At 45.2% G+C, this 14,758-nt stretch overlaps 2 protein-coding genes across 2 annotated transcripts; both read left to right on the top strand.

The window, feature by feature from the left end:
* Nucleotides 1–634: 634 nt before the first annotated feature.
* On the top strand, nt 635–1,009 carry LOC137312619 (histone H2B 1/2-like). Its single transcript, XM_067979145.1, has one exon. It carries the CDS (start codon nt 635–637, stop codon nt 1,007–1,009), a length of 375 nt encoding a protein of 124 aa, XP_067835246.1.
* Nucleotides 1,010–2,034: 1,025 nt separating this feature from the next.
* LOC137312383 (histone H2A-like) lies at nt 2,035–2,424 on the top strand. The gene has a single exon (XM_067978953.1). It carries the CDS (start codon nt 2,035–2,037, stop codon nt 2,422–2,424), a length of 390 nt encoding a protein of 129 aa, XP_067835054.1.
* The last annotated feature ends 12,334 nt before the right edge of the window (nt 2,425–14,758 follow it).

Raw genomic sequence — 14,758 nt, 5'->3', positions numbered from 1 at the left:
GACCCCATTTAGACTCTTATTTTCCAAGCAGTGTTTGGCCTCCTTATTCCCCCGAGCAAAATGCACCACGTCACAACTTTCTCTATGGAAATTCAATGGCCATTTACACCGCCTTTCAGCAAGTTTATTAAAGTCTTCTTGAATTTTGTTAGATTCTTCCTCAGTATAGGCTATACCCACTAAATAATTACAAGCATTTCACACGACATTACAACAAATGTTTGCTCCAACAAAATGTTCTCCATTCCCAGTTTCTCTGAATCCCACTCGTGCAATATAATGTGAAGAATGAGTTTATCTTCTGTCCCTCTCTCATCTGCAAACTTCAATGTCAGGGGTTTGGGGACATCTACTGGCCGGAAGCAGAACTGCAACAGGTCGGAACAAAATGCTGAAACCGGACAATGTGCAGTGTGAGCGTGTATGTGATTGGTGGCAGATACTGAATCTGATTGGATATCTGAAGAAACCAATCAGAGAGTGAAATGAAAAGGTGACGTTTATCGCTCCCAATGACACAATCACAATCATTGCCTTCCACCATCCCTCATTAGCATAGGGCTGTGGGGCTGCCTATTTAATCCGAGCTCGGAGTGGATTTGGGTCATTTCTGGGTCTGAAATTGAGTTTGAAGATGCCTGAGGACAAGAAAGCAGCTCCCAAGAAGGGCGCCAAGAAAACCTTGAGTAAAGCACCAGCCAAGGGCGGCAAGAAACGGAGAAAGTCGAGGAAGGAGAGTTACTCCATCTACGTCTACAAAGTGATGAAGCAGGTTCACCCCGACACCGGCATCTCCTCCAAGGCCATGAGCATCATGAACTCCTTTGTGAACGATATTTTCGAGCGCATCGCGGGTGAGGCTTCCCGCCTGGCCCATTATAATAAACGCCACACCATCAGCTCCCGGGAGATCCAGACCGCCGTGCGCCTTTTGCTGCCCGGAGAACTGGCCAAACACGCCGTGTCGGAAGGGACAAAGGCGGTGACCAAGTACACCAGCTCCAAGTAAAACTCCACAATCAACTGAAAAAAAATAAACACAAAGGCTCTTTTAAGAGCCACCCACATCCTCCCTGGAGAAGCTGTACCGACCCCTCTGTATGGAATCATTTTACTGTAGATAGTTTGATACTAACTGTCTCTCTATAACTCTTGTGCTTTTCTAATTTCTCTTGAAATCTGGAAGATTCTCATAATCACTGCCATGTATAATCTGTGTGTCGCTTTCTATTTAATCCCAATAAACAAAAACGTGTCCCTGATCCTCTCATTCCCGTTCATATTCCGCCCCTTCCTCCATATCTGCCCCTTCAGAGCCGTCTTAAGGCGATGGATTAGACTTCATTTCTTTCTCCTTTTCACGTTTGTTTGTTCATTATTCGGGAATATCACTTTCAGAACCGCAATCCTTTGAAATGCAGCAACCCTGAAAGGGACGTCACACCGAGAACAGAAAAGTCGAAAGGCTCTGTCACTGTTCGACTTCTTACACCAGGAGTCTCGGCTCCGGTTTCGATCGCGCTGCAGCTCCTGTGAACAGGGATCAATCCACAATCTGTGGTTTGTTACTTTTACAAAGATTGAGCTGGGATCTGTCCCGTTACAAAATGGGACTTTATTCCCGCCGGATTGAAAGCGAACGGTGAATGGAGCCGGATTTTAAACGGATTGTAAAAGATTCAGGAAGTTTTGACGGGAAATGTGGAATAACAGAGTATAAGCAGAGAGATTTTTAAATATTTGTCTTAAGGCGACATTATTTACGAAATCCGCTTCTTGTGTTGCAAATATTTTGGCGGGCTTTTCAAATTTCAAAAAAACGGTTCAATTCGGTGTTTTCCGCCCTTTTCTCACTGCCGGCTATTGATTGGCGAATAAAATAGCTCTCTGATTGGGATGTTAGCTAAACCAATGAGATTGACAACAGATTGACCAATTACAAGTGCCCCCACTTTACTCCTACAGAAGGTATAAGAAGGGCGAGTGCGGGAGGATTTCTTCATTCATCGTGAAAGTGTTTGTGAGATTGTGGAAATGTCTGGAAGAGGAAAAACCGGCGGTAAAGCTCGGGCCAAGGCCAAGTCTCGCTCATCCCGGGCCGGACTGCAGTTCCCTGTGGGCCGTGTTCACAGGCTCCTGCGAAAGGGGAACTATGCTGAACGTGTGGGTGCCGGAGCCCCGGTCTATCTGGCTGCTGTGCTCGAGTATCTGACGGCTGAAATCCTCGAGCTGGCCGGCAACGCGGCCCGAGACAATAAGAAGACCCGCATCATCCCCAGACACCTGCAGCTGGCCATCCGCAACGACGAGGAGCTCAACAAGCTGCTGGGACGGGTGACCATCGCTCAGGGCGGGGTGCTGCCGAATATCCAGGCCGTGCTGCTGCCGAAGAAAACCAGCAATGTGAGCTCCAAGAGCAAGTAAATCGGCCAAGATTTAATCTGATAAACCCAAAGGCTCTTTTCAGAGCCACCCACGGTATCTGTGAAAGGGCTGGTTACTGTCTGAAGAGACTGACCTATTGATCACAGTTGTCCCCGGTCTACGTTGATATATTACATCACCATGGACTACTCCTCAGAATCAGTTTCTTTCTTGGACACACGAATCTCCATCAAAGACGGGCACCTCAGCACCTCACTCTACCGCAAGCCCACGGACAACCTCACGATGCTCCACTTTTCCAGCTTCCACCCTAACCACGTCAAAGAGGCCATCCCCTATGGACAGGCCCTGCGAATACACAGGGTCTGCTCAGACGAGGAGGAACGCGATGGACACCTACAGACGCTGAAAGACGCCCTAGTAAGAACGGGATATGACGCTCGACTCATCGATCGACATTTCCGACGGGCCACAGCAAAAAATCGCATCGACCTCCTCAGGAGACTAACACGGGACGCAACCAACAGAGTACCCTTTGTCGTCCAGTACTTCCCCGGAGCGGAGAAACTACGCCATGTTCTCCGCAGCCTTCAACATGTCATCAATGAGGACAAACACCTCGCTATGGCCATCCCCACACCTCCACTACTCGCCTTTAAACAGCCACCCAACCTCAAACAGACCATCGTTCGCAGCAAACTACCTAGCTTTCAAGAGAACAGCGTCCACGACGCCACACAACCCTGCCACGGTAACCTCTGCAAGACATGCCAGATCATCGACACAGATACCACCATCACACGAGAGGAGACCACCCACCAGGTGCATGGTTCATACTCCTGTGACTCGGCCAACGTTGTCTACCTCATACGTTGCAGGAAAGGATGCCCCAGAGCATGGTACATTGGCGAGACCATGCAGACGCTGCGACAACGGATGAACGGACACCGCGCAACAATCGCCAAACAGGAGGGTTCCCTCCCAGTCGGAGAACACTTCAGCAGTCATGGACATTCATCCACCGACCTTCGGGTAAGCGTACTCCAAGGCGGCCTTCGAGACACACGACAACGCAAAATCGTCGAGCAGAAATTGATAGCCAAGTTCCGCACCCATGAGGACGGCCTCAACCGGGATCTTGGGTTCATGTCACGCTACACGTTACCCCACCAGCGAACAAATGTTATCTGTTTTTAATATAATGGGTCATTTGCTGGCTCTCTCTGCCTTCCGGATGTTTCTGCCTCTCTCTGTTTTTTTTTCTCTGTTTTTTTTTCCCTGTTTGTTTTTTTGTTGAATGTGTATTCGGGGGTTCTGAAGGTGACACCTCTCTGTCTGAACACGGTGATTGCCTTGGCAACGGGCAGTTGCAGGGGCAGTCTGTAAACACCATGTATTGTTCTATATGTATAAATGCGTAGGCTTCAAGGAGCTCTTGAAACATTTGCCTGAGGAAGGAGGAAATCTCCGTAAGCTTGTGAATTTAAAATAAAATTGCTGGACTATAACTTGGTATTGTAAAATTGTTTACAATTGTCAACCCCAGTCCATCACCGGCATCTCCACATTATTACATCACTATAGCGGTTAAAGGAATGGGAGCCAATGTAAGTCACCGAACACATGGGTGACAGGTGAACGGGAGTTGGAGGGAGTTAGAATAGGGCAACGGAGATTTGGAGGAGTTCATGTTTACAGAGCGTGGAAGATCGGAGGCTGACCAGGAGAGCATTGGAATAGCAAAGTCTGGAGGTAACAAGGGAATGGATGAGTGTTTCAGCACCAGATCAGCTGAGGCAGGGGCGGAGACGCGCGATGTTTCAAAGGTAGAATTAGGTCTTGGTGATGGAGCGGATATGTGGTCGGATGCTCATCTCAGGATCAGATAGGACACAAAGGTTGCGAACGGTCATATTCCGGCTCACACAGTGGCCAGGAACAAGTCTCTGTCCATCCCGGTCCCTGAATCGATCCAGTCCCCAAACAGGACCTGGGTCTGTCCATCCCGACCAATGAATCTATCCAGTCCCCACACAGGACCTGGGTCAGTCCATCCCGGTCCCTGAATCTATCCAGTCCCGACACAGGACCTGGGTCTGTCCATCCCGGTACCTGAATCGATCCAATTTCACACTGACTCCAGCTCTAATTCAATTCATAATAGCCACACATGACCAATCTCCATCCATCCATGTCCCTGAATCTATCCAGTCCTCAATGACCTCAGCTCTAATTATACTCATTTTACCCACACAGGAACTGTCTCTGTCCATCCCGGTCCCTGAATCTATGCAGTCCCCACACAGGACCTGGGACTGTCCATGCAATACCTGAATCTATCCAGTCCCAACACAGGACCTGGGTCTGTCCATTCCGTTCCCTGAATCTGTCGAGTCCCCAAAGACTTCAGCTCTAATAAACACATTGTACCCACACAGGAACTGTCTCTGTCCATCCCAGGACCTGAATCTATCCAGTCCACACACAGGATCATTCTCCATCCATCCCAGTGCCTGATTCTATCCAGTCCCATACTGACCCAAGCACGGAAAGGTACAGATTGCCTTCCACACCGATTTATGTTTATTAATCTATTGGGCGCCTCCTGTCAGCTACAAATCTGAAAACTAAAACTGTCCCTCTTCCAACGGTTCCGTAGCGGCATTGATTGATTTTATTATGATTGTGATTGTATTGGAACTGTAGTGTGCCTCATTTATTGAATTTAAATGATATATTCCGCCTTTTTTGCTGGAAATCATTGAATATCATGCCGGAGTCTGTAAGGATTGTGTCTGAATTTGTATTTCCTATTTGATGCTGGTGAAAATTTTAGAAAGGACGGTAACTCATTGCTGGAGGCGGAGCTTGAAGTTGCATGTCTTCTGGTCCGTCATTCTAAGCCAGGCTCCTCCCCTCCCGCACTTCATGCTCTGTCTGTCATTCAGACACTCCTCCCCGGCCTCTCCGATAATGTGCCTATCTCAACCAGGTCCGGGCGGGCTTTATAAATACAGAAGAAAGGCGAGAGTCTTTCATTCAGCAGCGATCTGAGTGAAGAATCATCATGTCTGGCAGAGGTAAAGGAGGCAAAGGACTGGGCAAAGGCGGAGCCAAGCGGCACCGGAAAGTGCTTCGTGATAACATCCAGGGGATCACCAAACCAGCCATCCGCCGTCTGGCTCGCCGTGGCGGTGTCAAGCGGATCTCGGGTCTGATCTACGAGGAAACCCGCGGGGTGCTGAAGGTTTTCCTGGAGAATGTGATCAGGGACGCGGTCACCTACACTGAACACGCCAAGCGCAAGACGGTCACTGCCATGGATGTGGTGTACGCTCTGAAACGGCAGGGACGCACTCTCTATGGATTCGGCGGCTGAACGACTGGACCCTTTCTAACCGGACACAAAACAAAGGCTCTTCTAAGAGCCACCCACCGCCTCACAGAGAGAGCACTGACCTGGAAACTGCTGCGGGGATATGTGGGGCTACGGAATAGTTTTATAATTAAGGAGTTTTCTGTAACACACAGAACGGTGACGTGGGATCGGCGGTGTTCTGCACCGGTTACTGAGAGGAACATTTCCCTTCTTGAGTGCATTGAATTGTCCAGGGAACGTTACAAGTGAGTTTACCCGGACATGCATTCCCCCTCGGTGAAATGCTCCTTCACTCCATTCGCTCTGTTTTGGTTGCATTTATCAGTCAGATATTGTGATGTGGGACCGGGGGTTTCCATGGGAGAACAGGTTAAGCTGAGCCGCTGTGATATGGATTTTCCCTCTGACGGTTGTTTCTGACACTGATACTGAGAGGGTTTGTGAAATTGAACCGTTTGAACTCCGTCATTGGGGACCTGGAATTACCACAGGCCCAACTGGCAAACCCCGCTGGAAATAGAGGCTACTTCTCATTGGTTGCTTTGTTTGAAAACCAACTTCCTTAACCAATCGGAGAGACGACAATAAGAAAACAGAGCAAATTATTGGCCCAATTGACCGATTTTTTTAAAATTTGAAAAAAGCCGCCAATTTCAGTTTATGAAATAAGTGAATTACTCGGCCATGTCGTTTTTAGACGAAGACTTAAAATCTCTTTGTAATAATGTTATTCCGTATTACACGTCCCAAATTCCGAGCGCTGTTTCAAAAACACATTGTCTATAACTTGCGGAATAAAACCCCATTCATAGATTGCTGATATGGACAAATTTCACTTCTACCTGCAAAATAACAAATCACACGTTATCGATTGATTCCGTTGCAGGGACTGAACAGAAACCGTGTGTCCTGAAAACGGAATCATTGACGAAGCCTTAAAATGTGCCGATTATTTTCTCCAATCGTTCATTCTGCATTGTTACACTGCGGGGAACATGCTGCTAATATGCGGGATATTAACATCAGTGATTAATTATTTCAGAGATTGGCTCCACAGTGAGAAAGAGGAAGTAACTAAATTCTGATTCTTAGCCCTGAAAGTAGTGGTTAACGGGAAAACCGGGGGCGGTGTAAATCTGAATGAGAGCGAGAGCAAAGCAAAAGGGAATTGAACGGACCCCGGACCCGTGTTCACTTTATTGGGCAGTAAATTCTACAGAGACAAACATTAAAATTGGGCAGTTTCACTGACTTTCTTTCAATTTCTCCATCAGATTCAAAGAATGATGACCGAGTAAAGCAGCAATTCTGAATCTCAGTCATTGGTCCTGTATGTGAGTTTGAGATTCATTCTGTATCTTTCACTCTCTGGTACTGCAAATGAATGTGGGAATCATTCTGTACCTCTCAGTCTCTGGTAATGTGTGTGAGTGTGGGATTGATTCTGTAACTGTCAGTCTCTGGTACTGGATGTGAGTGTGGGATTCATTCTGTATCTGTCAGTCTCTGGTACTGTGTGTGAGTGTGAGATTCATTCTGTATCTGTCAGTCTCTGGAACGGTGTGTGAGTGTGGGGTTCATTCCGTATCTGTTAATCTCTGCTGCTATATATGAGTGAGGGATTCATTCTGTAAATGCCTGTCTCTGGTGCTGTATGTGAATGTGGGATTAATTCTGTATCCGTCAGTCTCTGGTACTGTGTGTGAGTGTGGAATTAACTCTATTACTGTAGTGCTGTATCTGAGTGTGGGATTCATTCTGTAATTCGGTCTCTGAGACAATGAGCAAGTCTGAATTCATTCCGTATTCTTATTTCAGTTTGCAGTATCGGATTTGAAACTGCATCTTTAATTCTTTAAAGTATATACAGTTCTTTGTCGAGTGTTTAATTTGTGAATTTGGATACACTTTTCTACTTTCTTTAATCAAATGACGTGTGTGAGTTTTGGAGTAACAAAACAATCTAATCTTTGAACACTATTGTGAATGATAATGTAACTTTCAATCTGTTCCCGGTGAAATTATTGGACTGGTATGTAATGTATAGCTCAGTCTGCAATAATGGAATTAATTCTGTATCTCAGTGTGATACTGTTTGACATTTTTGACTGGTATGTAATGTGTAGCTCAGCCTGTATTAGGGTTCGAGTTAGGATTAATGGAATTGATAATGTCGCTCTCAGTCTGCTGCTGTAAGAGATTTTTGGACTGATATGTAATGTGTAGCTCAGCCTGCTCTAATGGAATCGATAAAGTGTCTATCAGTCTGATAGTTTATGAGATTTTTGGTCTGGAATGTGATGTGTAGCACAGCCTGCACTAATGGAATTGATATTGCATCTATCAGTCTGACATTCTGGGATTTTTGGACTGGCGTGTAACATGTCGCTCAGTCTGTGCTAATGGAGTTGATATTGTATCTTTGAGTCTGTTATGATATGAGATTGTTGGACTGCAATATAATGTATGGCTCAGTTTGCACTAATGGAATTGATATTGTATCTTCCAGTCTGATCATTTATGAGATTTTTGGACTAATGTATAGTTCTGTCTGTATCAATGGAATTGATAATGTATATTTCAGTTTAATAGTGTATGAGTACTTAGGAATGTATATAATGTGCAGCTCAGTCTGCATTAATGGAATTGATACTGTATCTTTCAAGCTGACACTATGGCATTTTTGGATTGCTATGTAATGTGTAGCTCCATCTTCACGAATGGAATTTTTAGAGTATCATTCAAACAAATCCTATGAGATTTTCAGACTGGTAAGTAATTTCAAACTCAATCTACAGTAATGTGATTGTGAGATTCATTTCGTATCTGTCTGACTGTAGTACTGTGTGTGAGTGTGGGATTCATTCTGTATCTTTCAATCTCTGGTACTTTGTGTGAGTGTGATTCACTCTGTTCCTGTCACCTTTCTGGTACTGTATGTGAATATAGGAGTCATTCTGTGTCTATGGTACGGTATCCGAGAGAGGGATTCATAATGTATCTGTCAGTCTCTCGTACTGTTAGTGAGTGAGATTCGCTTTGTTCCTGTCACTTTCTGGGACTGTATGTGAGTGTATGAGTTATTATCTGTCTATGGTACGGTATCTGAGCGTGGGATTCATTCTGTATCTGTTAGTCCCTGGTACTGTTTGTGAGTGAGATTCGCTTTGTTCCTGTCACTTTCTGGTACTGTATGTGAGTGTGGGAATCATTTTGTATCTGTCAATCTGGAACTGTGTGTGTGGGGTATTCTTTCGGTTCCTGTCAGCCTCTGATGCTGTACATGAGTGAGACATTCATTCTGTATCTCTGAATCTCTGCTGCTCTGTGCGAGTGATATGAATTCTGTATCTGTCAGTCTCTGGGACTGTGTGTGAGTGTGGGATTCATTCTCTATCTGTCAGTCTCTGGTACTGTGTGTGAGTTTGGGATTCATTCTGTATCTGTCAGTCTCTGGTACTGTGTGTGTGTGTGTGGAATTAATTCTGTATCTGTCAGTCTCTGGTACTGTGTGTGAGTTTGGGATTCATTCTGTATCTTGTCAGCAAAGTGTGTGAGAGTTTGTGATTCATTCTGTGTATGCAATCTCTCATACCGTATGTTAGTGTGGGATTCTTTCGGCATCTCTCAGTGTCTGGTACTGTGTGAACATGGGATTCATACTGAATTTTCAATCTCTGGTACTTTATCTGAGAGTTTGGCATTAACTCTGTCTGTCAGTCCCTAGTACTGTATGAGAGGTTGGGATTCCTTTTGCATCTTTGAGTGTTGGATTCATTCTGTGTCTGTGTCGCTGTACTGTGACTGAATGTGAGATTCATTCTGTATCTGTCTATAATTATTCTCTCAGATTACATTACGGTGTTCAATACTGTTGCTTTAATATCTTAATGTTTAAATAGTTTTACTCCTTATTTAATTGGTAAATATGGATACACTTTAGGATTTGATGCTGTCGGTTTTAATCAGATAATGTGTGTTATTTTGGGACTACTATTAAATCTGTATCACTGTGAGTACGATTGTGGATGATAATATATCTTTCAAACTGATGAGGTGACATTTTGGAATTGGTATGTAACGTGTAGCTCAGTCTGCACTAAGAGAATTGATACTGTTTCTTTAACTCTCATACTACGAGTGCGTTCTGAACTGGTATCTAATTTGTTTCTCAGGCTGACTATCTTTCAGCATTTCTTAAGCTGATACTGTAGCAGAGTTTTGGACTTGTTTGCAATTTGTAGCAAATGGTACACTTTTCGGATGAATATTGCATTCATTAAATTCATGTGTGTGAGAGTTCTGGGCTTGTATTCAATTTGAATCTCGCTGTACATTATTGGGATTCATTCTGTACCTTTCAATCGGGTACCATATGTGATTTCTATCTGGTATTTAATTCTGAGCTAATGTTGCCCTGTTGTGAAATTGACACAGTGCCATTCAATCTGAGAGTGTGATTTTGGACTGGGATTTTTGTATCTACCTGTCAGCGGTACTGAGTTAGGGGGAAATGGAACAGTGTCTGCCTCACCTGCTCTGTTTGACTGTTGGATTGAAAATGCGTCTCTGGAACTTGGGATCAGTGCGGGACTGACTACTCCTAATGTCTGAGACTGTGGAACTGATGAACTGTGTGTGTGTGACTGTGCTCGTGAGTGATAATATACCTACTGTGTGTGAGAAGGAGCTGGCTGCACTGTTCCTTGTGCCGCAGGTAGAGGAAATATCACATTTTTCTGGCTCCTTCAAGGATGTGCCTGTAGAAAGAAAATGTATGTCTTGTAACTCAAGAACAGGTGAGGTAGAAAATACAAAAATGATCAGTTTAATAGCTATTAATGATCATTTTGAATATCCACAAATGAAAACCAGCGATACAAACAGTGTCAGTGTCTGACTCCAATTCAGTACTGCAGCACTCAGCTTCTGCACACCAGGTGTGTTGGGCTGTTTAACAACAATTGTCCATGAATGGGACTACACGATGGGGCAGGGACCTTTGTACATAATCCGCTCTCCCAGGTGACTAACCGTTCAACCAAAACCAAACACCCCCTGTTTAAGATGTGTCCTTCAAACTTCTCACCTGATGCCTGCAATAGGTGGTCTTTGTATAACTCCCCACATCCTTACCGTCCGGCTCTGTTTCCACTGTTCACTGTCCAATAACAACAAACAGGGTGAGACTGGAACTAAACCAGGAACATTCACTACTGGTTTGGGGAGAGAAAGCAGCTATGATTTTAAAGAGCAGGTTCTTCCCATTCACTCTCCCTTACCCTGGACACACCCTGTACACACACAGCCCGAGAATGACCTCTCCCTTCCCCCGCTCTCTCCATGTTCCGGGACCAGTTCCTGATCCACTCCGCCTCTTACAAACAGCCCCCGGACTCACCTGAACTTCCCCCGGACTCAATGCCGATCTCTGAGCCCATCTGCGGACACGGTCCCGAAGCGATGAGCTGCTGTAACGAGGCTGCTCTTTGCTCCGTTCCCCCGGGGGCCGTGATCTCTCCATTCTCGGCTGTTTTGAACCGTCTTCTTCCGCTCACTGAGGGAATGGCTCCCACAGGCCGAGCTGGGGGAGGGGAGCGCACATGCGCTCTTCCGTTCACCAACGACCAAGGCTGGGGGCGTGGCTGCGTCACGCATGCGCAGATATCGGGTTTACTTCCCAATACAAAACTCGATGGAAACTTTCCCCAATTCGAATTTTTCAGAGTCTGAGCAAAGGAAGTGGGGCTGGGGGAAAGGTCATATTGAATGGGGTCCACAGGCAGTGTAGGAACAGGCACCAGAATGGGAAAGAGATGGGATTCCACCAGTGCCTAACGCTGGAATCCAGACTGACTTTACAATCTCTAACCATTAAACGAGATGTTTCCATCCCTGCTGTTTCTCTCGGTATCTTTTGATGGTAAAGAGCTTTTCAGAGATAAAGTGAGCGTCTGTGAAATGAGCCAATGGCTTTGATTCATTCTTGGACTCTTTGGTGATAAAACTGACGCGTGAGGAAGAAACTGGAGTGAAGATTTCTCAAACGAATCCTGGGGAAAAATAGGAGGAAAGAGTGAGTCGATGTGTTTGTCGGGACCGTGTAGGATTAATATCTGACAGCACGGGTCCCAGATTAATTTAATCAGATTGAAACCCTCGATTACTGTAATAACAAACGTCCCTGTGCTGCAAAACAGATTATAGTACAACAGGCAAGAGAGGGTTAAATGTGGCGCATTGTTTTTATCGCACTCTGCACTGAGTTTGGGATAAATAGTGTGTCTGCCTTTGGTACAATATCAGTGAGAGATGAGATTGCATCTTTTGTCTCTCCAATGGGATCTTTCTGGGTAAAACGAAACTTTACAGGTCGGTCTGGAACTGAGTGTGGCACTTTGTCTCTCCGCTCTCTCTCTCTCTCTCACCGTACCTGTCTCCCTCTCTCTCTCTCGCTGGTGCTATATATGAAAGTGGGTTACTGTTTTTGAACGTGATACGAATACACTGATAGGAAGTGTAAGACTGACGGCGTTTACGTGTGTCTCTCTCTCTGGTGCGATATATGAAGGTGGGATACTGCGATTGAGAGTGATATGAGCACACTGATAGGAAGTGTAAGACTTACAGAGTGTGTGTGTCTCTCTCTCTAGTGCTGGACATGAAGGTGCGATATTGTCCGATATAAAGCAGAGAGAATGAGATGTCCGGGCCGGGCCTCACTGTAACCGAGGATGTGTTCTGTTCCAGTCCCAGTTCATGGTCATAATCTTTTCACAGATTCAGGGCGAGAGTCTCTGTGAGACCGTGAAACTGGCGGAGAAACTCCGCGTCATAACTCAAACCCCAACACATGAGATTCTCCAAATCAGCTGGAATGAGGTATGAGTAAACTGCGGAACCATTCTGGGAGGGATATGTGGGGAGATGGAATCCGTTCTGCCACTGAAATGGAAGGAGGCGGGTTGACTTATTACAGAAGGGATTGCATTTCGGCCGGAATATTACTGACTGTTAATTGTAACGGGGCTTATTTAAAAGCTCCGGGTTTCTGGAAATCCTTGAATATGAAGCCCGAGTCTGTAAGGGTTTGTGCGGAGCGCTGTATTTCGGTTCTATTATGGATAAACGGTTTGAAATTGGCGGGTGGAGAAAGCTGGAGGTGGAGCTGGAAGATCAGAGGCCGCTCTCCGCTCTGTCCGTCACTCTGACTCCTCCCCTCCCGCTGTATCTGTTTTATCCCCCATTTGGAACCAACGCTGGTTGGAGGACTCTAAACACGGTTTAGTTGTTAACAGGACGAAAGGCGAGTAATGTTTCTGATCTCCTGGGCACCACGCAATTCAATGTCATTTTTTTCTGTACAGAGATACATTTCAGTGATTCCACAGTGAGTTTGATGCGTTATGCAAATAATCCAACAAAATAGAACAGAAACGGATCGAAGCGCCGAATTCAACAGATGTAGATCGGTTAGTCCATCAGTTCTGGTGATGCTTTAACAGCACAACATGGCAAGTATTTTAAATAAATACAAGAAATCTGGTGATGTGTGGGCTGGGGTCCATAAGTCACCGTTTAAAGTACCGGACTGTGGTCGGTGCCCTGACTCCAGTCCCATTAATACCTCATCTCGTCTACAACGAGACAAAAGCAGCTCAAAGCAACACTGGTAGCATGATATCAGCATCTCCCTCAGAGAGTAACCAGCCCTTTCACACATACAGTGGGTGGCTCTGAAAAGAGCCTTTACATAGAGTTACATCGAAACGAAGGCAACGAAACAGGCCATTCGGCACAACTGGTCTGTGCCGGCGTTTATGCTCCACACGAGCCTCCTCCCTCCCTAATTCATCGAACCCTATCAGACTATCCTTCGATTCTTTTCTTCCTCATGTGTTAATCCAGCTTCCCCTTGAATGGATCTGTGCTATTTGTCTCAACTACTGCTTGTGGTAGCGTTTTCCACATTCAAACCACTCTTTAGGTAAATCAGTTTCTCCTGAATTCCCTATTGGATTGATTAGCAACCATTTTATATTTATTACCTCTACTTTTGGACTCCCCACAAGTGGAAACATTTTCTCGATGTCTCCCCTATGAAACCCCATCGTCCGACCTCAATCAGGTCACCCCTCAGCCTTCTCTTTTCCAGAGAAAACACCCCCAGTCTCTTCAGCATTTCCTGATAAGAATATTCTCTCATTTTTCGTATCTTGAGAATCGTTTTTGCACCTTCTCCAATCCCTCTCCGTCCTTTCTATAATATGGAGACCAGAACTGTGCACAATACTCCAAGTTTGGTCCAAACAAGTTTCCAGACAAGTTTACGATAACTTCTTTGTTTTTCAATTCAAGCTCTCAAGAAGTGAATCCTAGTGTTTGAGTTTCCTTTTTATGACCTTCTTGACCTGCGTCGCTACTTCTTGTAATTTTTGTATCTGTACCACCAGATCCCTTTGCTCCTCCATCCCGTTGAGACTCTTATTATCCAAGCAGTGTGTGATCTCCTTATTCTTCAGTCTGCAAGTTTATTAATGTCCTCTTGCATTTTGATGCATTCTTCCTTTGTATTAACTACATCCCCCAATTTGGTGTCGTCCACAAATTTTGAATTGTACTTCCGATTCCCAATTCCACATCGTTAATGTAAATTGTGAAGAACAGTGGTCCCAGCAACTGGAACACCACTTCCCACCTTTTGCCAGTCTGAGTAGCGACCCTTAACCTCTATTCTCAGTTTTATGTTTTGTAGCCAGCTTGCTATCCATTCTGGCACCTGTCCGCTGACTCCACATGCTCTGAAATTAGCCATAAGTCTACAATGCGGTACCTTATCGAAGGCCTTCGGAATATCCAAATATATCGCATCTACTGCATTAAACTTGTATTCACTTTCTGTTCCTTCTTCAAAGATTTCAATAAGGTTGGTCCTATCCTTTGGGTTATCAGATTAAGTCTTGGCCGCTTTACTTGTTCTTCGAGCTGACAATG

The sequence above is a fragment of the Heptranchias perlo genome, unplaced genomic scaffold (genome assembly GCF_035084215.1).
Source record: "Heptranchias perlo isolate sHepPer1 unplaced genomic scaffold, sHepPer1.hap1 HAP1_SCAFFOLD_43, whole genome shotgun sequence".
Classification (NCBI taxonomy): Eukaryota; Metazoa; Chordata; class Chondrichthyes; order Hexanchiformes; family Hexanchidae; genus Heptranchias; species Heptranchias perlo.
The sequence above is the reverse complement of the archived record's forward strand: the minus strand, read 5'-3'. Positions and strand labels throughout refer to the sequence as shown.